Raw genomic sequence first — 25,124 nt, 5'->3', positions numbered from 1 at the left:
GCCCCAACATTCATATTCGAAGTCAAAGCTTATGTGGAAGCTAATACAGCAATTGTTTTGTCATATGCTGCCAACATGAAATCAACTGACCTCAGCCCAACAAATTCTCTTAAATTCTCTTAAACCAACCTGTGTCTCTAACAGAAGCATTCTGCTAATTTTCTCTCCAGATGGATGATGAGCCTTTTAACCCAGACTACGTGGAGGTGGACCGTGTCCTGGACATTTCAGAGAGCACAGATGAAAATGAAGAGGTGCTTTGAACTCCTGTCATCTTTCATGGGTTTGAGCTTCTGTCTCATCTCAGCACGCTCACAAATTCTCACTGCTGTGTGTTGTTTTGCAGACGGTGACCTTATATTTGGTGAAATGGTGCAGTCTGCCCTACGAGGACTCCACATGGGAGCTGAAGGCTGACATCGACCAGTCCAAGATAGAAGAATATGAATGCATCGCAGCACGCACACCCAACCTTAAGAGAATGGTAAGTGGCCCTGTGTGTTTGTGTGTATACGCTTTTGTCTCTATAGACGCTCTTTGGGTGCTATCTGTTACCCAGCCTCCTCCCAGTAGACGCGTGCATGTGTGTTTTTGTGTGTTGGCCTGCCGCCTGCTCCTTCCTCCTGCAGATTTACAGCCCTCTTAATGCTCTCCACAGGGCCACGTTCTTGCGGTCTTACACATTCACACACACGCCCTGCTCCTGTGGCCAGTCCAAACCACTAACAGTGTGTTTAATGCTGAACAGAAGCAGCTGACTGGCTGTGGTCCTTCCCTCCAACTCTCTATTTTCCTGTGTCCATCTATTTAACTACTGCCTACTGTTTCTCTTTAAGGGCCATGTTAGAAATGCTCCAGGGCAGTGTTTGGAGGCAGATTATATTTTTAGCTGCACTAGCAGCATAACCCAGGGGTTGGTTGATTGGACTAACAGAACTTTTGGCAGACATTTGTCTAGAGAAGAAATTCCCAAAAATGTAGTAGTTGAAATGTCAACTTGTAAAAAGTGAAAATCAAGATATGTTTAAAACACAACTCCCGTTTTAATAATTTCTTAAATATTCCTGGAAGAATGAGGAAAGAACTTGAGGCAGATGGTCTTTCTGGAGAACTATCATAACAGTTGCTGATTGTTTTTACATCTAAGATTTTAACTTAGCTACAGCCTTACAAAACTCAGTCTCAGCATTGACGATTTGATAAGATACACTGATAAAATGATTGTCATTATAATAACCCCAAATAATTTCTCTTTGTCTAGGAACGTCCTCCGGCAGCCGACTGGAAAAAGTTGGAGGGATCAAAAGCATACAGGAATAGCAACTCACTCAGGGAATACCAGTTAGAAGGCCTCAACTGGCTTACCTTCAACTGGTACAACTCGTAAGTCAACATTAACTTTTGTTTTGTAAGAATTATGGATATAAACTTCCGACTGCAGTTGACATTGGAGTGGATGTGAAGTGACCCTGTTAGGTTTCTTATTTGTTCCATCTGTGCTTGAAATGCTGTTATGGTACCATAGGTGTACAGAGAGACAAGTATTGCTGCCAGCAAAATGAGCACATTATTACTGTCTGTTTTGCTTTCTTGTTGTAAAGAATATATTCTCCTCTTAGGTTTTTCGGAATATCAGTGTAATATGTTCCACGACAAAAACATTTCAAGAAATTGTTGAAAATCTTTCAGATAACAAATTGTGAGACATACCACCAAGAGTGTTAGTAAATGAGGGAGAGACGTTTTTAGATTGTGGAGACACTTTGACTTTGTCAAGTTAAAGTTCTGGAATCTTGCAGAGGGTTCACAGCAGCTTTTGGAGTGAACACACCATTGCATGCAGCTCATGTGTTTCAGCTTCTCACTCTGTGCACATATTTTGTCCCTGCAGACGCAACTGTATCTTGGCTGATGAGATGGGTCTAGGGAAGACCATCCAGTCAATTACGTTCCTGAACGAAATCTTCGTGAAGGGCATTGAGGGGCCGTACCTGGTGATTGCCCCTCTCTCTACCATCCCCAATTGGGAGAGAGAGTTCAGGACCTGGACCGAGCTCAACGCTGTGGTCTACCACGGCAGCCAGGCCAGCCGCAAGACCATCCAGGCCTACGAGATGTACCATAGAGATGCACAGGTAGACACGATGACACAAAGCCGCTAAACTCTTCTTGCAAAACAACTTATCTGTGATGATATTAGCAGAAGAAATCTTGAGCCAGGGATGGACAATTTAAAGCCTTTACTGTCCTTGAGCTTTAAGCCTTGTACTCTAAGCTCTTACTGAACAATTATACTAATATCTAACAGTGACCTTTGCCACAGTTAGCCTGTGAAGAAATTAAGCTGTAGGGTTGTTCCTACAAACGCATTATCCAGACTTAAAGAAAAAGTTAGTTGCTAAATGGAGGAAGCCCAGTTGCTAAAAAGTCTCCTCTTGTGTGAATGTAAGTAACGCAGTTCCTTGGGGACATTTGGGAAAGGAATATATTACTTGATCTTGACATAACGTGTGGGAACGAGATAAATAACCTGAGGCCATGAGTTATGCATGCGTCGCAGGGTAAATCTGTAAACTACCTATCCCCCATTCCAAATATACATTTGACAGGATAAACCTACTTAAAGGGAAGGATACATGTATAAAACCATGTCTGGTTATCCCACCTCTAACACATCAAAATACAGAGTAGGTGAAAGGATTTTGTTGGTCTGTGAAGACCCATGTCCTTCTCAAAGACCCTATAACAATCTTCGCATTGAGCACCATGGGATCTTTTTTTCTTTCTATTAGCTGAGAACTTTGATGTCAAGTTGTAACGGAATTGATTGGTCAGTGGGTGGTGCTTTGATGTTTGATCTCTTATCTCCAACTAAACCTGGTTAGCCGTTCAGCATAAGTTACCATGGTGATTTACCCTGATAATACGTGAAAAAGCTTTGCAGGACCAGAAACCATGAACTAATTGTGAAGTTACCCCGATGACCACAGATCCTGATTTGTAGTACAGGGCCCTGGTTTGAATAGAGGAAACACAGTGGACTCTGTTACAATAAATCTTTAGAGTTTATAGAAAACAGGTATAGCATGGCATGTGTCCAACTTCATCGTCAAGCTTCATTATCAAAGCTTTCTTTGACTTTTCCTCACAAAGACTGTGCAACCTGATGAATATAAACAATATTACAATAGAAACAATTCTATCGTTTTATATAATTTACTGTTTGTCGTTGTGCTGCAAATCACTCTTAACCACAATATTTTTTGTGCTTTGGACAACTCCTCCACACTGAGTATACCGGCATGAAATTTGCATGAAACCAACACAAACAAATATATTTGCGTGAACGTGACACAGGAAGTGGTATTTCACATGAGAAGGATTTAGACCAGCCAAGACAAAATGAGCAGCCTGTTCTTAAGAGGGGCCACTTCTGTCATGACGAATATAGTTTGGGTGTGATGATTTTGAAGTATCTTGTCAAACATTACAAGGAGAGCCATAAAATAATAGTGGCGCGCTCAGATCAAACCTTAGACTTAGACTTTGTAGGGTGGTTAATGTTATCACCAAAACGGAAGGAGGTAACAGCTGATGTCACACGTTAACATCTGCAAATACATGAACCCAACTTACACTCAAGTAAGGAAATGAGTAAAGATATGTGGTGTTATATGTCTAATATGATATCAGGACATGAGATTTAGAAAATGTTGAACAGCCCTATTTCCCCCCTAGATAAACACTAAGATGATGGAGTTGGGAATATCTTAGATTTTTCTTTTGGACCTTCATTCTTTTCCTCTCTCTCTGCCTTCCTCCCTCCAGGGTAAAATAATAAAGGGAGTTTATCGGTTTAACGCGGTTATAACAACTTTTGAGATGATTCTGGCTGACTGTCCGGAGCTTCGCAACATCCCATGGCGCTGTGTGGTGATAGATGAAGCCCACCGCCTCAAAAACCGAAACTGTAAACTACTGGAAGGACTCAAAATGATGGACATGGTGAGTGGTGGTCTATTTTTGTTTGTAACAAAGTGATCTCTATGTAAAGAGTCAAGAATATAATGGCCTAGTAGCTGTTCCATTAAAATAATTCACTATTCACATCCTCCTTTCATTTTTAGCAATTCTAAATATGTCTTTCCTGTCTCTGCGTTCTTCTGCAGGAGCACAAAGTTCTGTTGACAGGAACTCCCCTCCAGAACACTGTGGAGGAGCTCTTCAGCTTACTCAACTTCCTGGAGCCTGAGAGATTCCCCTCTGAAACGACATTCATGACTGAATTTGGAGACCTCAAGACTGAAGAACAGGTAAATGGACAGTCTTTAAAACTTCGGACAGTTTCTAAATTCCTGTTTCAATGAAGTATTAACACTCCCTCTGTGTATCTCAGGTTCAGAAACTGCAAGCCATTTTGAAGCCCATGATGCTGAGAAGACTGAAAGAGGATGTGGAGAAGAACCTTGCCCCTAAGGAGGAGACCATCATCGAGGTAGGACTACCATCTCAATATAGATTTCTCAGAGATCGAGGGTGGAGTCAAAACATCTTCATCTATTCTGGTTATGTTCTCCGTTCAGCTCTCCACTCTGAATCCTGTGAGAATTACCCCAACAAATACTTAAAGAATGTCAATTAAACCAAAAATAGTAAATGCTGTTTTTGTCGCCAGGTGGAGCTGACCAACATCCAGAAGAAATACTATCGGGCAATTCTGGAGAGGAACTTCACCTTCCTGTCCAAAGGAGGTGTAGGAGGAGGTGGCAGCGGCGGAGGAGGAGCAAATGTCCCTAACCTTCTCAACACCATGATGGAGCTGAGAAAATGCTGCAACCACCCCTACCTCATTAATGGTAAACACACACTCTACAACAGTTTACACACCAATGCAGTTTAAAGACTCAGCAAACCAATTATTGCTCCGGATGATTTATAATTATTCTTTCCTGGTGACTAGGAGCGGAAGAAAAGATCATTGACGAGTTCAGGGAGTCCAACGGAGGCAGGACAGATTTGCCAGACATGGCTCTCCAGGCCATGGTCCAGGCTGCAGGCAAGCTTGTGCTCATTGACAAGCTGCTGCCCAAACTGAAGGCAGGTGGACACAGAGTCCTGGTGTTCAGTCAGATGGTCCGCTGTCTGGACATCCTGGAGGACTACCTCATCCAGAGACGGTAAGAATAGACTAATTGTGATCTGATCTCAGTCCCTTTAATACTAAGATTAAATGATTGATGTAATAGAAATGAAAGTTGAACTGGGAGAATGTGATTCTTAAAATTAATTAAAGTGATGCAATCCATTAGAGCAGCCAGACAAAAGCACGCGCAGTTATACAGTGGTTTCACAGAGTGGAGGTTCTTTCAACACAAAAGCTTCTCGGCTGAGCATCGAGACCAAATGACAAGAGCACTTTCACCAGACAACTCGTTAAATTTTGACGATTGCCATATTATAAATGGGACAACTTTACACTCACACATACATTGATATGTTCGCACTGTAGATTGTCCTAAATGAACTTTGCAGGACAGACGAGCTGGTTCAGTAATTACCATACCAATGCTCAAATTTTCCCTTTGTAAATGAATGAGTTGAGGATAACAGGAGGGTAAATGGAATATTGGATTGGCCTTAAGATCTGCTTGTAATATCTTCTAATACCTGCTATTTACGGTTACAGTTATTTACAGCTTTGCTTCTAAATCTGTGTCCAGATATCCCTATGAACGTATAGACGGCAGAGTACGTGGTAACCTGCGGCAGGCAGCCATCGACCGGTTCTCTAGACCAGACTCGGACCGTTTTGTCTTCCTGCTGTGTACACGAGCTGGAGGGCTTGGCATCAACCTGACAGCAGCCGACACCTGCATCATATTTGACTCGGACTGGAACCCTCAGAACGACCTGCAGGTACAAACCACACCATGCAGATTTTTTTTATTTTTGTTTAATATTTGTGGTTTTACTGAGTTGTCCTAAAGAGCTTGAGCGGTGGTCAGCTGGGAACTTGCCATGTCAGCCACATTTAGATCTTTCATTTCACTCTTCTGCAACCTCCTCTTTCCAGCTGGATGTGCTCCTGAACAGAAAAATCTATCAAATTCTCTTTGGAATACTGTTTCTGAATTTTAATTTCTGTCTTCCACCAGGCCCAGGCCAGGTGTCACCGTATCGGCCAGTCTAAGGCCGTCAAGATATACCGTCTGATCACCAGGAACAGCTACGAGAGGGAGATGTTCGACAAGGCCAGTCTGAAGCTGGGGCTGGACAAGGCTGTGCTGCAGAGCATGAGTGGCCGGGAAAACGCCAACAGCGGGGTAAATACATCAATAACTTGAGATTTATTTATTCCTTTTAAGTGAATCTCTTCAGTGTCCTATGTGTCTAAAAGCAAGTCTATTTTCTGAGATCACTTAGGTGTTTTTTTAGACTTCTTATTAGGAACACAACTGATTCCTTCGAAGCCACTGAAGTAAATGTTTTCCACTGTGGTCCAGGTCCAGCAATTGTCCAAAAAGGAGGTCGAGGACCTCTTGAGGAAGGGAGCTTACGGAGCTCTAATGGACGAGGAAGACGAAGGCTCAAAATTCTGCGAGGAAGACATCGACCAGATCCTCCAGAGGCGAACTCACACCATCACCATAGAGTCTGAGGGAAAGGGCTCTACATTTGCTAAGGTAAAAACTTCATGGCCTAAAGACAATGGAAATGACTAAAAATTTCATGTGTGATGTGTTTGAAAAAGTATAATACCTTGAGTTAATGGCATTTCCTAAATGTCCGCAGGCCAGTTTTGTTGCAGCCGGTAACCGAACAGACATTTCTCTCGAGGATCCAGACTTCTGGCAGAAATGGGCCAAGAAGGCTGAGCTGGACATGGATGCCATGAATGGACGGGTAATACGAACACACAAGCACATACACTTTCAACTGTACATGCTTACTGTGAACACGGGTACCTGCAAAATTAAACACAACCAAGAATGCGTGAAGTGATGTAGCCATAAAGCCACAGAGAGATAAAAGTCACACTGCATCCAATGTCTCACATATACACACTTGGTGGTCTCTTCTTATTGGAAAGGGACTAGCATCCAGAATTTGTTAGTCAGGGGGAGGAAAGTGAGACAGACAGAGAGCGTAGAACAGGAGGGAAGCAGAGAGAGATTAATATTGACAGACGAGAATCTCCTCTCTACCGTAATTACCCATGTTTCCCTGCTCTCGCCTGTGTGTGTTTGAATAAGAGAGAGTAAGCTGCTTAGCTTCACTTAACAGAGCACAGATGCTTGGAGGGTACAGAGATATCACTTAGGCAAGTGCTCCAACACACACAAACAAACACACACACACACACACACACACACACACACACACACACACACACACACACACACCAACAAGTCACATTGTTACACAGATATTAACAGGCATCTTTATTTTTTTCCTTTCCTTCCCTCTCTGTATTTGCTCACTTGTTTTCTTTCTGAGTATTTATGTTCTGAGTAGTGGTCCCTCCTGATTTCCTTGTCTCTCTCCTGCCTCTCTTGTGGAGGACCTGCCACTGACACACTTACATAAGCGTGAATGCGTGCCGCTCCCCTGGGATTTCTTATTGTGTGATGTTAGAATTGAAAATGACTGCAATGCTCTGTGGTAATTGTGGAACTAACTACTGCCCTGTTTGCAAATACTAATGCGACTGTAAGGGGAGAAAATCTAATTAATTGAACAAAAATGTAATTCATTAGACAACATAATTAATGTCAGGTAACATTTGAGCTGGGCAGCAATTTTCTCAGCTTCAGGAATTAAACATGGAGCCAAATATCCATTAATCAGATTCGGTGCAGAAGGTGTCATGTATTAACAAAGTAGTCGGAGTATACAAGAAATAAAAAAATGGAATACATCACGAGAATAAAGCAGAAGCTACTTTGCATATTGTTATTGGTGGGTTTCAGGCCATCTGCATTTGAAACCAGGCTCTTGGTAATGATCATTAAAAAAGCACACCAGAATCTAGGCCATAGAAGCATTTCGTCTTAACGCCTTTATTGAATTTGTCTCCAGAACACACTAGTGATTGACACACCAAGGGTTAGGAAGCAGACACGCCACTTCAGCAGCGCCAAAGAGGACGAGATGCTGGAGTTCTCAGAGTTGGAGAGCGACGAGGATGAGCCAAGCAAACCCTCAACCAAACCACGACGACCCCAAGACAAGGCCCATGGCTACCCCCGGTCCGAGTGCTTCAGGGTGGAGAAGAACCTGCTGGTCTATGGGTCCGTTACATATTCATGTTTCCTACTCAAAAACAAGATGGATAATTGTGTTGACATACAAAAATGACTGGAACTAAAGCAATTCTGGCTCAAACTATACATTTTAAAGGGTTTACAGGCAATACAGGGGGAAAAAGCTTCTCAAGTACATGTGCCCAGATAAGTGGGTGCTGTTGATAGTTTGGGAAATTATCTTATTTACTTAAAGTATAAGAATTTCAGCTTGTGGACAGTTTAATATCTGCGCTCAGTGACTCCCTGGATAGAGTAGCCAAACCTAGCAGGTGCTTGTAGTTGGATTTAGTTATTTTCGTACTGTGCCAGGCAAGCTATTTCTGCATTTCCAGCTAAAATATCTGGCTGCTGGCCGTAGCTTATTTCATTGATGATTTAAACATGATTCAACAATTAATTTGATCAAAATGAATATTTTCCTTTTTAAACAGAAAGTAATCACAACATAGAATTGTGGTGGAAGCAAACATTAAAGCAGATGATTCAAATGAAAGGAGGACAATATAGTTGTGGTTTTAGTGGAGTCATGTTGTTGAGTGAAGTTCATCACTCGGCTAATGTGTGTTTGTGTGTGAAAGAGCAAATGAGTTAATGGATGCAGACCTGCACACGGAGTAATTAAGTAGAGAGAAAGCTTTTGTCTCAATGCCCTCATCACACACTGCTGCTTGTAAACATAATCATGCACACATACACACTTCTCGGAGAGCAAGTTTTAATCTCACACACAGACAATTAAATAATGTTTTTCATAATGATATTCACTAGATTACATAACATTGTTTGAATTCAAACAACATTCAAATGTCCATTAGGAAATACCTGACAACTATGCATTTATGAATGTACAAACAATATTTCATTAACTCTTCAACAATCAGTTTATTCATCTGTGCAGTGATGGAGGCACATCTGAAACTACACAAAACACAATAACAGCCCTTCAAGTCTGAAGAGATGGCCGTACAATATACTGCACACAGAGACAAATTGACACACTTACCACAGGCCGTGATGAGTCTGGTGAACCCGTCCATTTCATGGCTGATTTGGCGTGACTGTGTGTATGCGCGTGTGTAAGGAAGAACAGTGGTGCTAGTGAGATGTCAGCGTTGTTATTGTTACAGTCTAGTCTCGTGGCCCGAGGCTGTAGGACACAAAAACACACTGACTGGGCCTGTCCTCTCTGCTGGTCGCTCTGTTGTCTTTTCCCATCAGCCATCTCTCTCTCACTCACCCATCATCTGACTATCTGAAATTGTTCAGGGTAATACTGGTTCACATGGTTCAGTGAAGATTGGGAAGCGGCAGTGTAAAAAAAATGTTTAGCTGAGAACAAGACCACCACATCAGTCTTTTGGGTCGCTTGCTCTCTGTAGTTGATGGGGTGGGTTTGGCTGTGATCCATGTTAACACACACACACACAAACACACACACTGGGGGATGGGGGCCCGACACTCATCAGTGTCTGTCGCTGGAGTGTGATAAATGTCTGGGACGCAGGAAAAAATTATTTGGGCCTGTGTACATACTCATGAAGGATCAGGGTCATGTGAGTGAGTAGTGTGGCACAGAAAAACACACTGTCTGACAGACTTAGTCAAATTATTTCACTTTGCCAGAGTTAGGCATACAAACAAGAAGAAGAAGAAACATCATCTGAAAGTTAAAATTATGGGGGGTTAAAAGACGGGAATTTAGGTGCAAAATAATTTGATATTGGTTATTTGATCTGTATTAATCAGTTTATGTATATAGTGAAGTGCAGGGTTGTGCACTAGATTATTTTTGTTTTGTTCTAATTGATCAATTAATTTGATGATTCTGACATCTTTGTAATTTTGTGACCTTTTTGCTTTGATTCCCAACTCACTTTGTGGCAGAGCTTTGTTCTGTTCAACCAGTGTTGCAATTATATTCAGCAGTATAAGGGAAAAGGCGAGTTTATCCATAATGCTGACATGCTTGTCTGCTTCCTTCGTCTCTATGTCTGTCTTTAGTTGGGGCAGGTGGAATGAAATCCTGGCCCACGGTCGATTCAAGCGCCCTCTCAAGGAGGCCGATGTGGAAACCATCTGCAGAGCCCTGCTGGCATACTGCCTGCTGCATTACAGAGGAGACGAGAACATCAAAAGTTTTATCTGGGACCTTATCACTCCGAGTGAAGATGGGACCACCAAGACGCTGACCAACCACTCTGGTAACACACTCACACATCCAATTACACTAGATGTATATAAATATTGTTTGAACCCAACTTACTGCACCATTGATCAGAATCTGAAAATAATGGAATTTGAATGTCCCTCATAAGATCAAGATTTCTTATTGAAGGCCTATAAGGTGGATGGGAGAAAAACAAATATGTGGCTCTAAAAATGCAATACACAGTATAAGGTTTTCGTGAATATGTGCAAAATATTAGAATCCTATAAGACATGTGATGCCTTCTTTTGGCACATTTCAGGTACTATACCAGTTTGATAGTTGAAAGGTATATACAATTTGTTGACATTCATTGCAAATTGTGCATGAATAATGTTTACACAAGGTGTTAAATTTGTCACTATTGCCCGTCTCACCTCCCACCCCCAGGTCTCTCTACCCCAGTGCCTAGGGGTAGGAAAGGCAAAAAGGGGAAGCCCCAGGCTCCGCTTCCACAGACCCCACGAGCTGACTGGCTGGCCAGCTGTAATCCTGACCACTTGCTGCAAGAGGATAGCTACAAGAGACACCTGAAACATCACTGTAACAAGTAAGGCTTCTTCAAGCTCTTCAAACACAATGATAGCAAGTGGCTAATACAATTTTTAGGGCCCCGAAATAGTATTCAGACTATTATTGGTTGCATTTAAGTTCCCAAAGTGCAAATCTCATGGATACCAAACTAATGCTAATGGAACAGGTCTTTAAAACCAGGACATAGAGGTATGTGGCAGGCGTGAGTCTGACTCTAAAAACATACAGACAACTTAAATAGAGGCAGCCATCTTCCTGTTTTCTTTCTTTCACTCACATATACACACACTCATTTGCTTTGTGGTCAGCTCTTTTCCTGTTGTCAGGGTGATATGCTTCCTTGCCCCCCAGATTCAGTTCCAAGATTTTTTATTCTTCTTGAGGGGGAAGTTTGTTTGTTTGTGTTTGTGTGTCTGTGGCTGTGTGCCAGGCCAGGTGCTAGGCAGGCAGACCTGTTGGAAGTGGGTGAAAGATGCATGCGCACATACACTCACACACACTCACACACACTCACACGCACACACACTTGGGGGTGATTATGTGGTGCCATCTGCTAGGCTGAAGCACAGCGTTGTGTGGCTAATCAGGCCTGGCACATTGATGGATGAGCACTCAGAGCCTGCCAACAAACACACACACAAACGCACACACACGTACTGCAACTGGTCCAACTTGCAACACACCCCGCAGAATGAGTTGCAAATGACTATCTTAACCCCGAAACTAAACTTTCTTTTTCCTCCCTTCCACCACATCGCTCTACCTCTTTATTTTTTCCCCTCTTTGCTCCTCTCACTCATCCCCTTCTACCACCCTTCTCCCCCTTTCCCCTCCTCCCGTATCCTGCGCCAAAACGTTATTGGCATTACATTGTGGTTACAAATGTTTACAATGGAGCCGATCTCTAGCATTTCCAATGTCAGGAGGTCAAATCTGATTTTCTTCAGCCTTGACCAACATGATTAATTTCACTGTATAAGATTCTTAGTTCTGTAATTTGTATCCAGAGAAGACAGACGGAGTATAAAATGTTTTCTTATTTTTTTTAAAACCAGTAATTCAACAGAAGAAATCCTCAGGATATTTTCAATCTGAATAATGAAAGTTCGAACATCCAGGATCTTTATCTCACTGTTCCAGGGTTTCCCCCAGTGCTGTATAGGCCTGGCGGGCCGCCAGGCTATAGTCCCCCCCCCCCGCCAGGCTAAGCGTCGCTTGTTTTTTTTATTTTAAAAAAACAAGCGACGCTTAGCATCACGCTTAGCCTGGCGGGGGGGGGGGACTATAGCCTGGACTATAGCCTGGGGGGGGGACTATAGCCTGGCGGGCCGCCAGGCTATAGTCCCCCCCCCCCCGCCAGGCTAAGCGTCGCTTGTTTTTTTTATTTTAAAAAAATAAATAAATCCGTCACTCGCGCACATCAACAACACTTCACTTCCTCATTGAGCCCCGATCCCCAAGCAACCATCCTATTTGTCCAAACAGTCACATGTCCCACCCAGACCCATTCACTGACCGTCGGACATCAGAACGCTCCTTCAACACAGTGTTTTACTGAACATACGTCCCCTTCACTGACCCTCAGATATCAGAACGCTCCTTCAACACAGTGTTTTACTGAACATAAGTCAAAACCAAACATAAACATAAACCTAGTCCGTTACACGATTAGGCTGCAGCTATTTGGTTTTATTTATTTAAAAATAGGGTACTTCTTATTTCATACATTTTCCACAAATATGAGGAGGACTCAAATAGCCCTACAAAGTTCTGTGTTTAATAGATTTCAAAGTAGGCCGACACTTGCCTGTGTATTTTGTTTGTTTCTTATTGTGTTGCTTGTATGTTTGAGTAGCTGGCTGAAAGCAAGGAAGTAGTAGGCTTACCCTTTATAGGTAACCAAACTGTTACGGTTCATTGTTTCTGAAATAAGAGGCCTGACTGCTATGTTCACAGCAAACTTGAATTTTTTTAAATATTAAGTAGGGCTGCCACTAACTACTATTTTTCTATCGATTAATCTGACGACTATTTTATCGATTAGTCGATTAATGTAAACGATTAATTTTCCTCCAAAAAAATCAAATTGACCATTTCAATTCAGTTAATTTTATTTTGATAACAACAAACTGTATGTCACCATATAATGCAGCACAAAACAAAATGTAAACAAAGGCTCAAATATTAAAATGCAAAACTGTAGGTTTAAACTCCACCGTGATAAAAATAAATAAAAAAGAGGGCTTATAAGTTAAGTCAGCAGTGCAACTCTCGCGGCTGCCTTCTAGCAGCCCTACCACCAGGCTTAGCAAGTTTTCTGGGGGAAACCCTGCTGTTCTATTAAATTCCACCTTACTGCCTCTGTACAGCAAATCCTCCAGTAAAGTCTGTTCAATGTGACTTGTGTTATCAGAACTCTCATAATGACACACCTGATATCACGAGCACCTATAATATTTTATTCAAAACAGGAAAAATCTAACATTATGGGGCATCCCCATAAATTAACTACTTAACTGAAATACACCAGAAGATCAATGTTGCATCTTAGGAATCTTTAGTCTACCCTCCTAATGATCTGCTTCACTTACTGTTCACCGTCCATTCAGGGTGCTGCTGAGGGTGAGGATGCTGTATTATCTGAGACAGGAAGTCATAGGCGACCAGGCCGAGCGCATCCTGGAAGGAGCCGATACAAGGTTAGTAGATATTCTCTTAACTACTTCCTCTCTGTCTGCATGTTAGTGTCCTGTTTACCACATTTTCCCATCCTAATCAGGACAGAGGAACATGATTTTTTCTTATAGCTCATCAGTTGGTTTCTGCGGCCTCTGCGCTTTTTGCTGCTCAAGCGAACTACTACTCTGTTCCTATTCTGTCCCAAAACAGACATTTGGACATTTCTACTATTATTCATATAGACCCTGTAGTTTCAGACATGTAATCTATTCATTTGGGGCATGTCATTTTCGAGCAGGCACCTAGATAATAGATGTTATAATATTAAAAGGTTAAAACAAACTAATGTCACATAATCAGATTTTGTCTCACAGAGGCTTAGATGCCTAAAAACAAGTTCTTGATCTGATTTAGTTCTTTATCATAACCAATCTTAAAAAGATGCATTTGCTCAGATAAAAACAAGCAAACGTGGTATTTCTCAAAATGGCTGGCTAATAAACATATTTTTTTTCTTTTTTCTTTTACACTGCAATTTTTCTGTTGATGGTTAACAGTGTAGAGTGATGCAGGAAACTAGAGCAGTGAGAGGGGTGTGACAACCATGGAAGCTATACGATTAGTATGATTCATGACAGACCCAAATGAGCATCTGAAAACGAAATATGAAGAGCATTATTGTGTGATAAAGTATTATGTGTGTGGTATTTCAGTGTGCTGTAGTGACCTCTTTGGCAGGTTTCTTGCCATTGTGACCTATTCAACAAGCAGATATTTCATCATTGGAAAATAAGCTTATCACAGTTTTTTACCCATTGAGAGGATTTTTAAAAACATTTCAAAGCTATTGGTTATTTAGCTGATTATCATCAGAAATTAGGTCTCAGCACAGTGGTGTTGATGTGAAGGTCAGATATGCTGCTCACCTTGACTTTTCCCTTGATCTCCTTCCTACATCACCTTCCTTCACTGCTTCCTCCATCTCCCTCTCTTTCACTTTACACTTCCCTTGGCATCTGTCCACATCTCCCTCTCTCTGCAGTATACTTTGGTCTATGATCATCTCCCATCCCCCTCACATCACCCTTCACCCAGATGTGAATGCATTTATAATTTGGAGCACATGCACTTCATGCTGATCTCTCCTTCCCCTCCCTTCTTTCCCTCCCCCAACTCGATGGCTACTGTGACACACCCGTTACTGTGTGTGTGTGTCTCAGCGCGTGCCAGACGTGAGCATACGGGTTGCTATCGTGCCAACATATGCCAGGGGGATTTAGTATGCCAGTCTTGGCGCGCACGCATATGTGTGTGTTGCCAAGGCCGCGCATGCTGCTGTTTGCAGAGATAAGAGACTATTTCCCAGTTTCTTCTCTCCTCCTGACACCCTCAGACTTTCTGTGTCCATTGTGTATTGTACCCTTTCTCTCCATAACTAGCGGGAAGCACCATTTTCTACCATCTTATTTCCATAATGGAGGATTTTGTTTGCCTGTTGTCACAACACAGAATTTATCCTGCAACAACTGTGCTCAGTGAAACTTTTTGTATTTACCTTTTATTATTATGATTTATCCTGGACAGTAAGAGGGTGAGACAGCGATCACTCCAAACACAGTCCAGAACAGACACAGGGACACTACCAGAAGATGACAGAATTTTTATTTGTTTTAGCGTGAGCTGATGGTTTCCCCTGCAAGCCCCTACTCCATCCTGGCTCGGTATTGCACAGCCCTGACAGCATGGGTCTTGTATGTCCTGGTCTAGTCTGTTCCCGCATTCCTGTTAGGATCACTAAAAGGCTAATAAAATTAAGAAATCTTCTCCTAGTCCGCAGAAAAACCAAGTATCAGTTTAAACCACTTCTTCGCCCCCAGCTATATAATCAGCTAAATTATTTTTACTCAATGTAAGATCACTTTCAAATAAGTCTTTTCTCTGTCAAGATTTAATCACAACTAGCCTCATTGACTTTTTTTATAATCACTGAGACGTGGATAAATCCTGACGATTACACCCCTCATTGAATATTAATTATTTTTCCACCAGCCAAGAATGTTTTATTTTGAAGAATATACTACCTATTTAATGTGTTCTTATCTTCCGTCCTTCTGTTTTTATTCAAGAATTTGTTACAGTACGACAGAGTTCTTATTCTTTGTGATTGTATTATCCATGTTCCTCTATTATATGAGGTTTTTTTTTCACTTTTAAATTATTTTATTTTGTTTTGTCAATGTGAACTCCTCTCACTTGACTCCAACCTCCCACTATGATTCGCTCCTGCCCCCTAAACTTTCTCTCTTCCTCACTTCTGTCAGGGCTTTAACTGCTTTACACACACATTTTACTTCAAGTCAACAGCAGGCCCTCTCGGTTGAAGGGTTTTTAACAGCTCTTGTACAATAACTTAAATTCTATAGCACCTGTCAGATATAGAAAGACGAAACCTTATTCTCTCCTATGGTAAAATTAAGAAGTGAGGAGCCTCAATAGACAATGCAGGAAGGCTGAACCGAAATGAATAGTAAACAAACTCAGTGTTTCAATTGCCTCTCTAAAATACCTGATGCTCATCTGTTGGTGAACTGTTAAAAAGGCAAGGAACAATTTCTGTCCTAACCTTAAAGACGGAGAGAAAGGGTTGTAACAGAACCAAAATCAGAGCAGTGCAGCTGCTTAAACTTTAGTTTGTTTACAAATACATTTTTATTGAATATTTTGGAAAGTTGTTTATTATGTCTGGTTTGTGGCTGACAGCTTTTACAGTCTGATTATTACATAAATGGATCAGAAGTAGATTTCTGTCATTCCATTTAGTCTTAAAAAGGACTGTTGCTCTACTGAAGCAGATTCAACACACACACACACAGCTTTATTATCAGTAATGTGATGTCTTTATCTCTACCACAGTGAGCTTGATATCTGGATCCCCCAGCCGTTCCATGCTGAGGTCCCAGCCGACTGGTGGGACAGTGAGGCCGACAAATCCCTCCTCCTTGGTGTCTTCAAACATGGTGAGAGGCACATACCAGAGTCGCACACTCTCTGTACACGCAGATCTAAATCTTCCATCAACATGGCAGCCATTACACGTACAGTATACACATAACATGTCATCACCTTCAGACACACTTGCTTAGATGCTCCAGTGGCTTCCAACTCAGTAAGCATCAAGCCGGCAGACACACACACCCTGTTGTCAAACTGAGTGAGCGTACACACACACACAAATATATCCCACCCTCTTCTGTTACCACCAGTTGATTGGTGTTGCTATGGTTATAGCGGTACGCAGCTGGTAGGCTCAGCATGCTGTCGGGAATGTGATTGATTGCTGGTTTCACCACTGACTATGAGTGTGTGTGTGTGTGCGGGCCACGCTGCTCTGTGTGTTACAGGTGTTTGTTGTGTACAAAGTCAAACACAAAGTTAGAATAATCTGATCCTTTCTTTGTGTTAACTGTTAGACCGGGTTATTTGGATCGTCATTTGGAAAATGGGCCAGTTGTGTTAATGTCCCAGTGACCCACCTTTGGGTGCTGACTCCCAGTGACAGATTGAGTATAATTGTTGTGTGTGGAGACCCTCATTCATATTAATTTGGCATAATTGTCATAATTTTTCCATCATTGCCACTCTCTGATTCTATTAGGGCGCGCGTGCACACACAAACGCTCGCACACACCCAGAGGAATATAAAAGGACTCACCCATAGTTAATCATAATCCTCATTCACTCGGGAGGCCCTTTGGGGGACGGACTAACGCGCGTATGCACACGCACGCACACACACTAAGCTTTGTATGCTGGCATACACACACAGGCAGACAAATACAGCGTCTCTCTCTCCCTCACACACACACTTGTACACACAGAGAAGAGTGATGGCCTATAAAGGCCCTGATGATTAATGTTTTGCTGTGGGTGGACAGCCGTGTGTGTGTATATACATCTCTATCTTTATAAGAATCACTTTGAGTTATAGACCCTACAGAGTGACGACATTTTGGCCTGTTTATCACAACTTCAAGGAGTTGTTTAAGGGTTAAGATTTGGTTTGGGGAATGAGTTGGGGTTTGATATTCAGATGTGATGATTGAGGTTAGTAACAGAAGCTTGGGAATGCATTACGAGTTTCCTCGCAAAGATAGAAATGTGTGTGAAGGAGAGGGAGTCAGAGGTGGTTCCAACATTTTTTGTCTACTTTAACTGTGATGAGAGGATGAAGGAAGGAGGGATGAATAAAACGTGTGGGGTGTGATTCTGATACTCCTCTTTTCCTTTCCTACCCAGCCACCTGACCTCTCCTCTTTCTTTTTTTTTTTTTTTTATCTCCTACTCCTGTCTGCCTCCCCCCCGTACCAATGTGTCTCAGTAGGACCTGCACATTCTAATCTGTTCTGCCTCAATGCCCCTAACGGACACACACAAGCTACGTTTCTCACACCCACTAGCTCACTTTCACAGACATCATGACACACACTTTTTCCTCCTCATCCTCTCATCCTTCATCTATCTCTCCATCTCCTCTTGCTCACTCTCTCTCAGACACAAATGAGCACCTGCAGGCTCACTTGGATAAGCACACGCACACACACTCACATGGAGAACAGAGACGAGTGTACAAACACACACGCACACACATGCATGCTGTCTGTCTTGTCAGCAGCTGGCTCCTGGGGTCTGCCCTTCTGCCGCAGTTTTTGCCTATTCCTTCATTTATTATGGATGCAGTGTGTGTCTGGCTCTGTGTTTAAAGAAAAAAAGTGTGATGTTTGTGTAGTATCATGAGAGATCTACAAAGTATAACTTCTCTCAAAGTGTGTGTTTCGACCCAGGTGTGTTGACCATTAACCATGTTGTCTTCACCACCTTCTGATTAGTTAATCTACACATGAATTTTTCAAGCTTATGTATTTTTTTTCTTCCTCGTCAGGCTATGAGAAGTACAACTCAATGCGGGCTGACCCCACCCTGTGTTTCTTGGAGAGGGTGGGCATGCCGGACGCCAAGGCTATCGCCGCTGAGCAGAGGGGTGCCGACATGATGACAGATGGTGTTGAGGGGTAAGAGAACAGGCTTCACTGACCAAAAGGCAGTTTCTCAGCCATCCCCTTCTTCATCCGTCACTAATTTGCAACTTTTACACTTTCCTGAGGCTTTTTTTATCAGTCTATCTTTTCTCTTGTAATATCTCAAGTGGTCCCATAGATCATTGAGCTGTAAACAATAAATACAAAGCAAAAAGACTTGTTATTTATTTTTGTTGCATTAACATGTAGGCCACATGTTTGTAGATCTGATCTGTACGTTACATGTTTTCATTATTTAATGTTTAGTGTTACCATGTTTAGTCTGAAATTTTTTTTATCCATAGTGTTACGTAGCCATACACTTTGCCAATTGTTGTTAAATTTCAGAAGAAGTCCTCATTATTCAAAAGTCCTTGAGTCGTACTTGTGTCCACAAGTGTGGGGTTCGTCTGAAGCCTCTGCCCTTCTCTGGTTTTTAAAAATGTTTACCTTTCACCACCTCATCCTTTTGACTTTCGGTAGAGCTTTACTTTTCAAAAGGATATAAGAGTGTAAAAGTTCTCAAAATGACTGTCTGTCTTTTACATATTCTACAGAGAGGATGAGGATCCGGAGTACAAGCCAATGCGAATGCCTTTTAAAGATGAAATGGATGACTTTACCAACTCTCCGCTGGATGACAAAGATGACACCGTAGAGGGAGAGACTGAAGGTAAACTTTGATTTCACTTGGAAAGACAGTGAATGGAGTGAAAGGTGCAAGTCTCAGATGGGTCTGAAGGATCCACAACAACAATCTCATACATGGTAGCAAATTACTATTTTGTTAGATTGACACAAATGACAACTGAGAACCACAAAAGTCTTGGTTTAGAATTTGTCAAAAAAAGAACATGGAAATGAGTAAACTTAAAAAATAATGTTTTTATGTACCTTTGGAGCATTGACCCCAATTGGAGCTTTGACTAAAAAAAATTGACCTCAATAACTTTTTTACCACCTCCTCTTGCCTCATCCTTGGGTACATGTGTCTCTGTTTTACTTGCAGTCGCTAAATCAAGTGAAAATGGAACCACTGCTGGTGGCACTTCAGGCTCCAACGAGCGTCTTTATTGGCCTGCAGCCTCAGCTCTGACAGCCCGCCTGCGTCGCCTCATCACGGCATACCAGCGCTCCAACCGAAGAGAGCAGATGCGCCAGGAGGCCCTCAACCGTCCTGATGGACGACGCCGCCGACGCAGGGATTTCCTGCCTTCCATCCAAATGGCTACGGAGGCAGGAGGTGGTGCAACTTACATCCAAGATGGAGCGACTGTGTTCCTGACAGAAGGAAGCCCATATCTGGCCAAAGGAAGTGCTTACTTTGCGAAAGGTGGACAGTTGATGTCAGAGTCCTCGCCAGTGATGGCGGCCGGCTCCCTGATGGCTGACGGAGCCATGTACTACAAGGAAAGAAGACAAAGGTAGAGTTGCATTTAATGGCAAATATCTACAAGGTTTATTTGACAGCCAGATCATATTCTTAAAACTGCTTCCGAAATACCAAAGAATAAAATCATGTTATTTACATGGTCTAACAACTGCTTTTGTTTTTTACCTATGTCAGATGGACTCGTCGTGAGGAGGCGGATTTTTACCGTGTTGTGTCCACCTTTGGTGTCGTCTATGACACCCAGCATCAGAAATTTGATTGGTCACAGTTCAGGGCCTTTGCTCGATTGGACAAAAAAACAGACGAGAGTCTGGAGAAATATTACTACTCTTTTATTGCCATGTGCAAACGGGTCTGCAGGATGCAGGTCAAGACTGAAACAGGTAAGAAACATACATAGTTTAATGCTACTGTAAAGCATATAGAACACCTTTTATCGTTAAGTATTGGGCAATTGTTTTGACACTGAAATAACAACTCGATGGTCGATGGATTGTTGGCAAGCACAGTAAAAAATGACTTGAAGTAGGTTGAATATTTAAATATATAAGGCTTAAACACCTCTCTCTTTTACATCATCAGAACTCCCAGACCCAACCCTGATCATCGACCCTATCACTGAGGAGCGTGCCTCTCGCACTCTGTACCGCATCGAGCTGCTCCGCCGCATCCGAGAGCAAGTCCTCCCCCACCCCTTGCTCCCCGAGCGCCTCAAGCTTTGCCAGCCCTCTACAGACCTCCCAGAGTGGTGGGAGTGTGGCCGCCATGACAGGGATCTCCTCCTGGGCGCCTCTAAGCACGGCGTGAGCCGGACAGATTATCACATCTTAAATGACCCTACGTTGGACTTTCTGGAGGCCCACCAGCGCTTCAACGGCCAACGAGGGGCTGGGACCGGCGTGGGAACCCAGGGAGAGATAACCAAAGCTGGAACGGGAGCAGCAGAAAGCACCTCTGTAACTCTTCTTACGCCAGCTGAGCTGGCAAGCGCTGCTGCTGCTGCCAAAATTGCTGTTGCTGCAGCTGAAGAGGTGAAGACTGAAGAGGGACACACTGAAATTGTGATGAAAAGGGAAACTGATGGAGATTCCAACGACATACCATGTACCAAGACTGAAACTCCTGATGAACAGGAAAAAAATCTGGGAGAGATTGAAAAAGGGGTAGATGAGGCTGCTGCTTCACCAAGTAAGGAGGTCAAGGAAGAGGAAGCCCAGATAAAAGTAGAAAAAGAGGAGGAGGAGGTGAAAGAAGAGCAGAGAGGAGAAGAAGAGGAGAAGACTTCCAAAGTATCAGAAGAGGAAGCTAAAGACTTGATAGAAGAAGAGAAGAAGAGTCTGAGTCCTGACTCTCAAAGGGACCAGGAGGAAATGACCATTGAGCTCTCAGAACATCCTGAGTCTTCTCCTAAATCACAACCAGACCTCAAGACTGAGAGGGAGGAAGACAGAGAGGAGAGGGAGAACCAAGAGTCTCCTAAATCTCTGAAGTCAGCTGACACAGACAAGAGCCCAGAGGAGGATGAGGAGGAGAGGATGGACGAAGACGACAAATCAGAGAAATCCTCGCAGGCTGAAGGTACTACAAATTTACATTTCCTATGAGGTTGTTGGTATCATTGATGTCAGTGTGGATAGTGCTAGTAATAGTAAATTTAAATTTAGGATTTTGTTTACAATGAAGAGGAATACACTGAGTTCTAAGTGTAGTAGGTACTAAACATGTTCCAAGTGTTTCTTACTGTAATCAAACCTTATTTAGATTCCTTTTAACCACTTTTTGTGCTGGTTATCGGCCCTTCATCGTTGCTGACACCACACTTGGTCATAGGCCTATTTCTGGTGTCTCCCCTCATGACATGGCAATGTTTTAATGAGGTCAAGGGGCAAGATTATGAAATGAGTTCGGATCCCTTGAAGCCCTTTTTAATTAAGTTGCAAAATGTCTCTCCCTCTCTGTGCACAGCGAGTGCTGCATCAGAACAGAAGAACTTTGATGAGGAGAGCATCGCGTCTCTGAGCACATCAGCCCGCGACGAAACCAGAGATGGATTCTGCCCGGACGACCTTCCAGAAACTTCTGCGCTGCAGGCCTTACAGGACCGCGCCTACGCCTTCTCATTCTGGCCTAAGGTGAGACTTAGTATCCAACAGAGTGTTGATCATTGAGGGACTAGCAATGAGCCAAATGGATATTTACGCAGCACTGATTGTTGTCTCACCTCTGCACTCTTCACATTTCCATCCACTATGTCGCGTCTCCTTCGCAATTTCTTGGCACCTGTTACGCTACTGTCGGTGACAACTCTTCCTGCGGAGCTTTCACATAAATGTAGAATGGAAATTAGCAGTCAATTTACTTATTACTCTGTCAACATTAAATTCATTGGCAATTGATCATGGTCATTCATTTTAGAGCAAAAATGCAGCAAATTCAAAGCTTCCAGCCTCTGTTCTGGTTCCAGATGTGAACATTCGTTTTCTCTGATAATAAACCGTATTATCTTTAGGTTTCTCTAGATTTAGGTTACTCTAGTTCAGTACAAAGTGAAAACTTTGACCACATCATCTTGACCGATTTCCATAACTTCTTTCTAGCTCTGTGATCATTTTCAGCAGATTAAGTGGAATGAGTGGAAAAACTGCAAAGAAAAAAAAACAGCTCATTTTAAAGTCTCAGTGTAATGAGAACGACATGACAAAACTAGTGTTGTGGAAATGTGATATACTGTGGCTTTATCAAGGTGGTTGCTTCATAGTAAGATACTGTTAAAAGAAAAAAAGGGAAAATTAGGAATAGAGGCACATTACATTATTATATATCATTTAGCTGACGCGTCTATCCAAAGCGACTTACAATAAGTGCACTCAAGCATGAGGGTACAAACCCAGAACAGCACACTATATGCTTAACATGAGCCTGGTTTAAAAAAGTCCTGTCTGCTATAGAAGTGATTATTACTGAATTAAAAGTTTACAGAAATAAAAATCCAAAGCACTTTGTAGAACAGTGTGTCACCTCCTTCCTCTCTTGCCGCCATCAGGATCGATTGATGATTAACAGGATGGATAACATCTGTGAGGCGGTCCTGAAGGGCAAGTGGCCTGTCAACAGACGCCACATCTTTGACTTCCCCGGCAACCTGTTGCCAGGGCATGGGTCCGCAGTAACCACGGCAGCCGTAGCCACGGCAACTGACAGCCCACTGCAGAGGCGGAGCCTGGCCGAGCTGACGATGGCGGCCATCCATACACCTTACAGTGGGAATGAGGATAAAACACTATCGCCACAGGTTCATGTAAGTTTTTGTTTACATCGGAATTATTTATGTGAATATGGGGCAAATGGAGGCTGTTGATCGATGTTGATGTAATTTTTTACTTATCTGAAAAACCGAATGAGATGGTAATAGCATTTTAGCCTGTTAGCATTCTTTTTGGAATTAATGATACCAGTGATGTCATGACAGGTTAACTGACATAGCTCGTTAAAGTACATTTAACAAACATTTGCCAAGCTCATCAGCGAGTTGTTTGGCTCAACATGTGTAACGTTGACCTGACGTTGCAGGAGGACGATCTGAGCCTGACTTTGCCCCGACAGAGGAGGAGAAGGAGAAGAAAGATCGAGATAGAGGCGGAGAGGGCAGCCAAGAGACGCAACCTCATGGACATGGTTGCTCAGCTGAGAGAGAGCCATGCTGCTGCTGAATCCCAGAGCCAGGCTATAGACCTAACCAAGGTATTCCCACACACTCAGTCTTGTTATATTAGGCTACATCCATCCAACTCTGCTTCGGATTATGGATGACACTGCTTTAGAGCCGCTAAAACAGAACTGTCGTCACAAACTATTATTTGAGTGATCAGCGACAACTCCCGCTACAAGTGTAAAACGCTGTTTGGGAGAGATCGATAGTTATTACTTATTTGATTACTTTATGACATATGATAGTAAAATAAAGTTATTTAACGTTAAGTGATCTATTTGCTATCCAGGCTATGCATCATCACCACAAGGCCTCTCCGTCATTGGCCGGATTTCCTAGTGGCCTGGTTACAAGCTCCTCCCTCAAGGCCCAGATGGAGTTGCTTCAGCAAGCGCCACCCTCTGGACAAAGAGCCAATGGTTCACTGGAGGCTGACCTGCCAATCATGAGAAGGAGGCGAGGCCGCAGGAAAAATGTGGAGGGCCTGGAGCTGCTGTTCATGGGCAACAAGAGAGCAGGAGGGGTAAGGAGTCGACCAATAGTCATGTTGCACAGATATGTGTTATTGTTCATTGTGTATAAAAATCTGGATTAAATTTGTTTTTCCTCTGTCACATTGTTGGACACTCAGGATGATGCTGATGGGGCAAAGGTCTTAGCGGTGGAGGGGGTTCAGCCTTCCGCCCGGGCCAACAGATCCAACACCATCCCAGAGCAGAGCCCTAGTGCCAGATCTCTGGCTTCTGGCAGTCTGGAGGAAGAGGAGGCACCCGTGTCAAACAAGGAGCTGGGAGAGTGGCTTAGGCAGCACCCGACATACACCATGGACATGGCTGGATTCACACCAGTACGGACCTCATTTCTTCCTTTATATTATAACCCTCCTCACCTGTGGTCGTCTAGTTAAAGTGCTTATCTGCTCAGTCTTTGTACAGTTTTTCTCCCGTTTCTTTGCTTTTGGAAGAATTCCTTTTATCTTTTTTCTATTCTGTTGAACTTGTTATTCATACATTCTTTTTTTTTTCCACTACAGAAGAATGAAGAGTTACTGTTGTCTCAGTTCTCTAAGCCCAAGCAGAAGCGTCATCGCTGTCGAAACCCCAATAAGATCGACATCAACACCCTTACTGGAGAGGAAAGAGTGCCTGTGATCAACAGACGCAATGGACGCAAGGTAAGCAGACATACAATGACTTCAGACCTTTATTGTGTTGTTGATTTA

General features: G+C 42.8%; 1 protein-coding gene across 1 annotated transcript in view; it reads left to right on the top strand.

Moving 5' to 3' along the window:
* The window catches only part of chd7 (chromodomain helicase DNA binding protein 7), a 69,334-nt gene that overhangs the window by 38,792 nt on the left and 5,418 nt on the right, over positions 1-25,124 (top strand). Inside the window, exons 10-38 of the mRNA XM_061083873.1 lie at positions 171-254; positions 347-484; positions 1,262-1,383; positions 1,892-2,135; positions 3,829-4,005; positions 4,170-4,313; positions 4,397-4,495; positions 4,676-4,856; positions 4,961-5,177; positions 5,721-5,916; positions 6,156-6,323; positions 6,504-6,683; positions 6,793-6,903; positions 8,080-8,291; positions 10,308-10,507; positions 10,903-11,062; positions 13,656-13,745; positions 16,639-16,742; positions 18,665-18,794; positions 19,358-19,473; positions 19,810-20,224; positions 20,368-20,576; positions 20,776-21,771; positions 22,159-22,325; positions 23,237-23,491; positions 23,764-23,934; positions 24,192-24,425; positions 24,534-24,749; positions 24,936-25,076. Coding sequence (XP_060939856.1) covers positions 171-254; positions 347-484; positions 1,262-1,383; positions 1,892-2,135; positions 3,829-4,005; positions 4,170-4,313; positions 4,397-4,495; positions 4,676-4,856; positions 4,961-5,177; positions 5,721-5,916; positions 6,156-6,323; positions 6,504-6,683; positions 6,793-6,903; positions 8,080-8,291; positions 10,308-10,507; positions 10,903-11,062; positions 13,656-13,745; positions 16,639-16,742; positions 18,665-18,794; positions 19,358-19,473; positions 19,810-20,224; positions 20,368-20,576; positions 20,776-21,771; positions 22,159-22,325; positions 23,237-23,491; positions 23,764-23,934; positions 24,192-24,425; positions 24,534-24,749; positions 24,936-25,076 — 5,877 coding nt within the window. The remainder of the gene's footprint in view (positions 1-170; positions 255-346; positions 485-1,261; positions 1,384-1,891; positions 2,136-3,828; positions 4,006-4,169; positions 4,314-4,396; positions 4,496-4,675; positions 4,857-4,960; positions 5,178-5,720; positions 5,917-6,155; positions 6,324-6,503; positions 6,684-6,792; positions 6,904-8,079; positions 8,292-10,307; positions 10,508-10,902; positions 11,063-13,655; positions 13,746-16,638; positions 16,743-18,664; positions 18,795-19,357; positions 19,474-19,809; positions 20,225-20,367; positions 20,577-20,775; positions 21,772-22,158; positions 22,326-23,236; positions 23,492-23,763; positions 23,935-24,191; positions 24,426-24,533; positions 24,750-24,935; positions 25,077-25,124) is intronic.

The sequence above is a fragment of the Limanda limanda genome, chromosome 13, assembly GCF_963576545.1.
Source record: "Limanda limanda chromosome 13, fLimLim1.1, whole genome shotgun sequence".
Classification (NCBI taxonomy): Eukaryota; Metazoa; Chordata; class Actinopteri; order Pleuronectiformes; family Pleuronectidae; genus Limanda; species Limanda limanda.
This window is presented reverse-complemented; position numbering and strand designations above follow the sequence as displayed.